At 53.5% G+C, this 8,088-nt stretch overlaps 1 protein-coding gene across 5 annotated transcripts in view; it reads right to left on the bottom strand.

The window, feature by feature from the left end:
• Positions 1-6,583: 6,583 nt before the first annotated feature.
• The window catches only part of CCDC136 (coiled-coil domain containing 136), a 29,499-nt gene continuing 27,994 nt past the window's right edge, over positions 6,584-8,088 (bottom strand). For 4 of the 5 annotated variants that reach the window (XM_081101907.1, XM_081101908.1, XM_081101906.1 and 1 more), the window contains exon 10: positions 6,584-6,913. Coding sequence is in view for 1 of the 5 variants with exons in the window: in XM_081101909.1 (XP_080958035.1) it covers positions 6,803-6,913 (111 nt within the window). In the remaining 4 variants the exon portion in view is untranslated. The remainder of the gene's footprint in view (positions 6,914-8,088) is intronic. The other variant, XM_081101909.1, reaches the window with a different exon arrangement.

The raw sequence follows: 8,088 nt of genomic DNA, 5'->3' as shown, positions 1-8,088 counted from the left end.
GCCGGCGGGGCCGGCGGGGCTGCGCTGCCTGCGGGGCGCGGGCCGGGCTGCGGCCGGGGCTGGGTGCTGTCGGGGTGCTGTCGGGCGCTGTCGGGCGCTGTCGGGGCGCCGCGGGACTCGCGGGTCGGCGCCGCGCGGCTCTCCACTCCTCTCGGCCCTGGCTGGCGGGGCTCGGCGGGACTCTGGGCTCCTTGGCCGCGCTCCCTCTCGCTCTCTCTCCCTCCGGGGGCGGAGCGGTGCTGCCGGGGAAGTGCCGGCCGGGCCGGGGCGGGGGGTTTAAGAAGCCCCCGGGCCGCGCTCCCCCCGCCGCGCTCGCGGCCCCCGGGTCCACGTCAGAGCGCCGGCCTCCCAGGAATGCCGCCCGGCCCGCGGGTGGGGGCTGCACGGCCGCCCGCCCCGCCTCCTCCTCCCCGCCCCCACGCGGCCCGGGCCGGCCGAGGGGGCCTCCCGCCCCCTGCCAAGGGGGGGAGCGGAGGGGGCTGGCCCCGGGGCGCCGCGCTGGAATGTAGGGGGGTGGGCACCCAACACCCCCAAACTGAGGATTGCCCATCAGAGATGAACTATGCCCCCTCCACGTCCCGCGGGACTGAAGACATAAATGGGGAAACTGAGGCCAGGGTGGGTGCGGGACACACGAAGGTGGGGTTGGCCGGCTTGTGGATGCGTTGGGAGCCGTGGCTCCCAGCCCAGGGAATTGTCCACCTGCGGACGGACGGACGGACGGACGGGGACAGGGAGGGAAATGTGTGTGCTGATAGAGAAGGACTGAGAGGAAGGAGGGACACTGCGGGCGATTAGGGAGAAGGTTTTGGGGGTGCTCCACTGTACAGGTAGAAAAGCCTGGCCTGAAGTCCAAATCCGGGGTCCCAGGAGGAGGGAGGCTGCCCCTGACTCAGTGTCCCTGTCACCGGCCCGTTTGGCCTCATCCCCTCAGAATGAAGCTGAGCTCAGGAAAAGAGAACCCAGTGAGTCACTGTGCCCCCCCCCCTCTGTCTGACTCAACCAAGGCGATGAGAGGGAAGGGAGGGACTGCCCCACAGTAGCAGGGAGCCCCCTGGGCAACGTGCCCATTTGGGCCACAGGGCAGGTCCTTCCAGTGAAAGGGCGGGTTAAGCCAGAGAGAAACAGGGAGCGCAGTGCCCAGAGCAGCCACGGAGAAACGTGACGGAGGCTGGTGGGCAGGGAGAGCCCCAGGAGCCAGCCAGGACGCCTAGCAGGACCGGGCCCAGAGTAAGCAGAGGGCGGCTGGAGGCGAGGGAATGGTGACAGCAAGGAAATCGAGGCCTGGATAGTGACAGAGCTGTAGAGTAGACTTACATTTAAAAAAGCATATGTGGCCCTGGCCAGGGAGCTCAGCTGGCCAGACAGCATCCTGATACACCAAGGTTGCGGTTTGATCGTGATCAGGGCACATGCAAGAATCAACCAATTTATTGTTCCAAGTGGAACAACAAAAATCGATGTTTCTCTCTTTCTCACTTCCTCTCTCTCTCTAAAAATTAATAAAGATTGTTAAGAGAATTTATATTCCATAATTCTGTAACATACATGTATTCCATAACCCCTGGTACCCACTTCGGGCCATACTTTTCAGCTTTCTTATTCTTCAAGACCAAATAAGTTTGGGCCAGACGGCCTCCAGCTCACTCTAGGTGATGATTGGAATTTGGGAAGGTTCTGGGGCCTTATAGGTGAATCTGTCTATTTTATTCCTCTTTTCCCTCAGACTCCTGAGAGGGGAGGGGATATGGGAAGTTTCGAAGGCTGTCTTCCCTCTGAAGGACAGGATGAGGGCAATCCCCGTTAGTTATGGAGCTCAGAAAGAAGTGCAGGGGTGTGGGGAGCAGTGCTTATTGTGAGAGGGGTCCATGAATGATTTCTTTCCCTTCTCATTAGGTAGGGATGGGGAGCAGTAGAGAAGGGGCCAGAAACAGAAAAGGGGCCTGCTGTGTGTGGCTCGGGAGGGGGGAGCTGTGGGGGCCCTGATAGTGACAGGCGAGGTATAAATAGCTTGGGCCTGCGGCTCAGGCTCATGTTCTGTCGGCTGCCTGTGACGAGGTGCTCAGGAATTCCGCTCTCCTATTGGCACCCCCTCCCTATCCCCAGCACCGTCATACCCCATACCACCTTTGTCCCATGGCCAAACCAGCCAGCAAGCATCAGGGCTGTCTGTCTGCTTGAGAGGCTGAGCTCTCCTGTGGAGAGATGCCCAGCTCTGGGGACACATGACACAGAGCTAGGTCTCACAGGGGACTGAGTGTGTGTGTGTGTGTGAGTGTGTGTGTGTGTGTGTATGTGTGTGTAAAGGCAGACTTCTGACACCCCACCGAGGTGCCAGCTGAGGGCTCAGTGATGTTGTCTCTGAAGCCTTGATGAAGAAACTGGGGAACAGATCTGAGAAAGGATGGGTGCCTCTCTCTGAGCTGCTGGGAGGAGGGAACAGGGGAAAGTGGGTTTGCTTGGAGCCAACAGCCCCTGTACACATCCTAGTGGCTCATGGACCTGTTTTGTGGGCGTTACCTGAGGTCCCTCAGTCAGTTGAGGGCTGCTGTTAGGGTGGCATGTTCAGAGGGAAGCCGCCGAGTGGAGAAAGAAGTCTCTCTCCTGCTTCTCACGCCCTCCCTCCTAGAGAGGTCCTTGTGAGACCCCAGAGGAGTGAGTGGTCCAACAGAGCAAGGTGCCTGGTGCCAAGGATGGTTCCCGGAACCCTCCTTACCCCCCTGAAACCTGAGCCTGTTGCTCTCCAGGATAAATCGGGGCCTGACTCAGGCCCCAGCCAGCCAGTCACTGCAGCCTGACCCAGGGGCAGGCTGGTGACTCAGCCCTCAATATAGCCCATGAGCCCAGGCCCCAGGCCCGGCCATGAGGCTGGAACAGACCGTGCACAATGCTGGTCCTGGGGCCTGCCAAGTGGAGTGGCCTCCTGAGGGCCAATGTGTTCCTCCCTGAGCCAGGCGGGGGCTCATAGAGGGGCTTACAGGGGGTTTCATCAGCTGAGTATGTGGGGCAGTGGTGGCTGGGGCCACAGGCCGTTTATAGCCCCCTGACGCACCACCTGCTGACCTGTCCCTGGGGAAGAGGTTGCCTGGCTTTCCACCTGGCCCCAGTTCTCCCACCAAGGGACACCGCTCCTCCGCCACTGACAGTGGCCATGTTTAACTTGGTCTACGCAGAGTCCGAATGAGCAGGCCCAATGGGCCATGTTTTTCTGGAGCTAGAGACATGTTCACAGTCACCTGTGAAATAGCAGGCTGGCCAGGCTCACAGCAGGCCCTTTGACCAGTCAGCGATGCTGACTGTGGCCCTGACCCAGGTGCCAGGGACAGTGTGGTGGTGTGATGGGAAGATCGATAGCCTCTGTCACCTTGGGCAGGTGATGTCACTCTTTTGGGGCTCAGTTTTCCCATCTCTAAAACGGAGTTAATGGCCCAGCCAGCATGGCTCAGTGGTTGAAAGTTGACCTATGAGGCAGGAGGTCATGGTTCGATTCCCTGTCAGGGCCCATGCCCGGGTTGCAGACTGGATCCCCAGTGTGGGGTCGTACAGGAGGCAACTGATCCATGATTCTCTCTCATCACTGATGCTTCTATCTCTCTCTCTCTCTTCCTTTATAAAATCAATAAAAATATTTAAAAATAAATAAAATGGAGTTAATAGTGGTCTCCTAGGGATTTTTTTATGTGTGAAGATGAAAGGAGGGAACGTGAAATGATGAGCATGGTGCCTGGCAGCTAATACGTGATCAGAAAATAAGTTAGTTTGCTTCCTGTGCTGGTATCTTGGAAAGCCTATGGGTTCCGGGGAGCTAGGGCTTCCTCCCAGCTCTGTCTCTATCCCCGGTAGAGTCCACAGCCAGGATCTCCACCATGCTTCCTTCTTCCCTTCTCTACATCCTAACACTCCACCTGCCAGCATCAGAACCAGAGTACTTCTGATCTTTAGAACCACCCACCCTGCCCCCCAATAGCAGCTGATCCTTGACAGGAGTAGTAGGTGGTATACTGTACCACGTGACCCATGACCCGGAAGGGAAAGCAGAGGGGGCTGTTGTGCAGGGAGAGAGCAGAAAGGAAGCAGTTACGCAGAGGGCTGGAGAGTGGGGAATTGGAGGTCCTTGAAGGTGATATGAAAGGAATCCTTGGTTCTATCTGTACCTAAGCCTGGGTGCATGTTCCCCTGGCTTCTAAGAGACGCCCTGTAGACTTAAAGCTAGTTCAAGTGACGAATACATTCAACACAGAGACCTCTTCACTCTGGTGAAGTGTATTAACAAGACCAGGAGTCAGAGCTCAAAAGGATGAAGAGAATGGCTTTCTAAAATGAGCCAATGGGCCCGACTGTTGTGGCTCAGTGGTTGAGTGTTGACCTATGAACCAGGATGTCACAGTTCGATTTCCGATCAGGGCACATGCTCAATCCCCATGGGGGGCATGCAGGAGGCAGCCAGTCAATTATTCTCTATCATCATTGTTTCTATCCCCCTCTCCCTCTCCCTTCCTCTCTGAAATCAATAAAAATATATTTAAAAATAAAATGAGCTGGGCTGGCATGCTCAGTGGTTGAGCACCTACCTGGGAACCAGGAAGTCACGGTTCCATTTCCAGTCAGTGCACATCCTGGGTTGCAGGCTTGATCCCCAGTGGGGGACATGCAGGAGGCAGCCAATCAATGATTCTCTCTCATCATTGATGTTTCTATCTCTCTCCCTCTCCCTTCCTCTCTGAAATCAATAAAAATATATTTTTTAAAAAATGAGCCAACGGGGCAAGTGTCCTAAAGGAAGAGCTCTGTATTCTAAGCAAAAAGGCTGGGGAAAAGCAGGATCATTTTCCTGTCATTGCTCAGGCTTGGATTCGGGCCTGGGAAGGGCCAATAACGTCCTGACTGGGGCCGATTGCCTACCAGGTCATGACCTCCATCTTGACTTCTGATTAATTCCAAGGTAAATCAGGGATCCACGGTGGTAGGTAACCTCTAGTCCTTTCCACCATATGTGTTCTCCAGCCAACTGGTGACTAGAATAAAGTCAGTAAACAGCAGGGCTTCGCTGCACTAAAAACCAGGAGCCAGGGACCAATGGCAACAGTGAGTTGTGAAGGAATTTCAATTAGGTTACAACTGAGGACACACAGTCTAATACAACGGAGGGCAGTGCTTCTTAAATTTTATTGTGCCTACTAATCAACTGGGGATCTTGTTTAAATGCAGGTTCTATGTTGCATGTCTGAAGGGGCCTGAGATGCTGCCTTTCCAACAAGCTTAAATGCTGATCTGTGGGCCACACTTTGAGTAGCTAGAAGCTAGGCCACCCTAGATCAGTGCTATCTTTAAAGAGTCATTTAGAGGGAGGCAAAGGGACATGTGGCACTGCCGTCAGCCTGCCTAGGTGCAGCTCCGTCTATAGGGGCTGGTCTTGTTTTCAGCACTGGCCTCAGGGCTGCTGGGATGGACTCCCACCCAGTTCAGCCTTGTCATTCTCTGGGCTGCACACGATTTTAAAATCAAATTCTAAGTGGCCTTACTGCTGAATTCATTTAGTGCTTAGCAGTGTCCACCACCAGACATGCTCTATAGGTTGCTTTGGATATTTGGGTGAATGACTCTTCTGGCATCAGGTGAAAATGAAGTAGAGAGGGGTCTCAGGAAACCAGTAGTCATGGGGGTCTTATGAATACACTTGAGGGTTTTCATATGGAAACTTCATGATGAGAACAACCAATCAAAGCATTCCACGGGGATGAACGTTAAACAAGGACACTCATAAATTATCCTCACATTCTGCTTGTCTCCACTCAGACCCATTCTCCATCCTTTGCTCTGCTCTGAACTCCAGGAGGCTGACCTTGAAAGATGACATCACATGGGGCACCTCTGCTCTCTGGCTCCCAGTAGGGCTCAGCCAATGAGAGGTACCAACAGGAGCCTGGGGGTGGGAGGAAGGTGGGGATACATAAACTCCCCCTTTTATTTGTGGCTCTGACAAGGACCGCATCCCCCTGTGGCCTCCACGTGTGTCTGGGCCCCTTTTCAGGCCTGGGATGGTAGCCACTTTCCACTGTGGCTGGTGCCTGGGGACTTCACTACTCCTTGTTAGTTCTTCAACTCTGCCTTCTGGACCTTGTCCCTTCATTAAACTTTTCAGTAAAGCTTTTGTGTGTGTGGCCTGTTTACTGCCAGGCCCTGAGTGGTTAATAGTTTTCTCTAAGAGCAAACCCCTTGAGAAGTCATAGGACTAAGCCACGAAGGCTCACAGGCAGATCTTCTCAGGGCACTCTTCTCGAATAGCTGGGTGTGGGCACAGAACCTAAGGGCAGGTCACCGGGCCCCCCTCACACAAAGTACCCAGTTCACTCCATTTCTCTATGCTCAGATGACCTCCGTGAGAGTGTGTTGATATGTACAGACCAATCCATCTGTGATTTGGTTGGCAGCACAGGAGCCAGCTTTATTTCTGAGGTCATTTCTAGGGTGAGAAATCATATTTAGGAGTCAGACCCTTATGTGAGCTGCCTGGTTTAAGGGAAACAGCTCTGTTCTGGTTGTGTTGTGAGGTATTTAACAAATCAGAAGCCACACAGTCTCATGTAGTTAGGTTGACATTTAATTACAAGGAACCTAGGATCTTACACAAGGCAGGAGATGGGTGCCAGCAGCCTTTTCAGCCTGAGTGACTGAGGCTAAAAAGATGGGGACACTGCGACATGTGGATGGGTGGGGCTCCGGCACAGTGTGTCCTGCCCAAAGCCGAGGGTAGTAGCCATTGGGGATCTGCCCCCATGGCTGGCCCAGGTCAGGTCTGCCATCACTCCAAGAGGCAGAACTCTGCCTCCTGCTGTCGCAGGTTGGGTAACACATACAGAGCCACAGCTGCAAGAGCCAAGAACACCATAGGCTTCCACATCCCAAGCATGTTCTGTGGGGACCAAAGACAAATGGTGAGTGCCCAGCCCCCTGAACCCTTCCCTAAGCCAGACATCCCCTGCCTACTGGTGCTGGAGACACCTCAGGACCACCATGGCCCACTCCCCCTTACCTCCTGGATAACTGCTGGAGACCATGTGGTCTGAGTCCTGGCACCACTAGACACCTGAACGACCCTGAGTGTCCCACCTAAGGTGACTGCCTGTTTGCATGCCCCATGGGATGAGAATACCAGTTCCTGTGCGTAGGAGCAAGTTCAGGAGCCAGACTTTAGAGTATCCAAATGGTTGTAATGAGGGAGGTTGGCTACCATGGCAAAAATATGCGGGTAAATGTGGGCCTTTAAGAAAAGCAGCTGCACCTCATTAGTTCCTGGAGCATGAACTCAGAGTCAAGAGGATATGAAGACTGAGAGGAAATGAAGAAAGTACACCATGGAGTGTGGGCAAATGTGAGGTTCTAGGCAGCCAAAACCTTAGTGGAGAACGATGGTGGCTCAAGGAAATTCAAGGAAGCTGGTCACTGGCTCTGGGAGGCTGCCAGACCCTGCTGACCACAGCAAATCCTGCTGATTCATTTAGGGAACCTGACATCCTGAATAAGAAAATACACACTCGGGGAAGTAGCTCCTAATTTTATTACTTTTTTACTGTATGACTTGAAAGCCAGAATTTGAGTTTTAAGTCGCAAGCTATGGCATAACAGAAATACAGTTTTAGGAAAGGGCGAATATAGCCCATCAATGCTAAGAATGCATTTGCTCAGAGAATAACGAACCTAAAAAGAGGATTTTAAGCCAACTATAAAGAGCAAAGAAAACCGCCTACTGGTATACTTGTAAAAACAGCTACTAAAAAGAACATAAGATATGAAGTGAGAAGCAAAACAATGTTGGAGGTGGGAATACGGAGTAATTCATAAAGGGAGCTAGGAAAAACACTGACATGCTCAGATGCTTACATCCTAATGTGCATTGCTAAAAATGCCAGTCTGGGGCTTTTAAGGGTGCAAAGTGCTGAACCCATGCATGGGCACTGGCGTCCTTTATACCAGGCACAGGCAAGATTCCAGGCTGGCTGAGTAAAGGGCTGGTTCGAGTATCACAAAGGGGTAAGTCATGTCAGGCTTTCCTTTCAGACTGGGTCACTAAATTCTCAGATCCACAGA

This window comes from Myotis nattereri (assembly GCF_964212035.1).
Source record: "Myotis nattereri genome assembly, chromosome: 11".
Lineage (NCBI taxonomy): Eukaryota > Metazoa > Chordata > Mammalia > Chiroptera > Vespertilionidae > Myotis > Myotis nattereri.
This window is presented reverse-complemented; position numbering and strand designations above follow the sequence as displayed.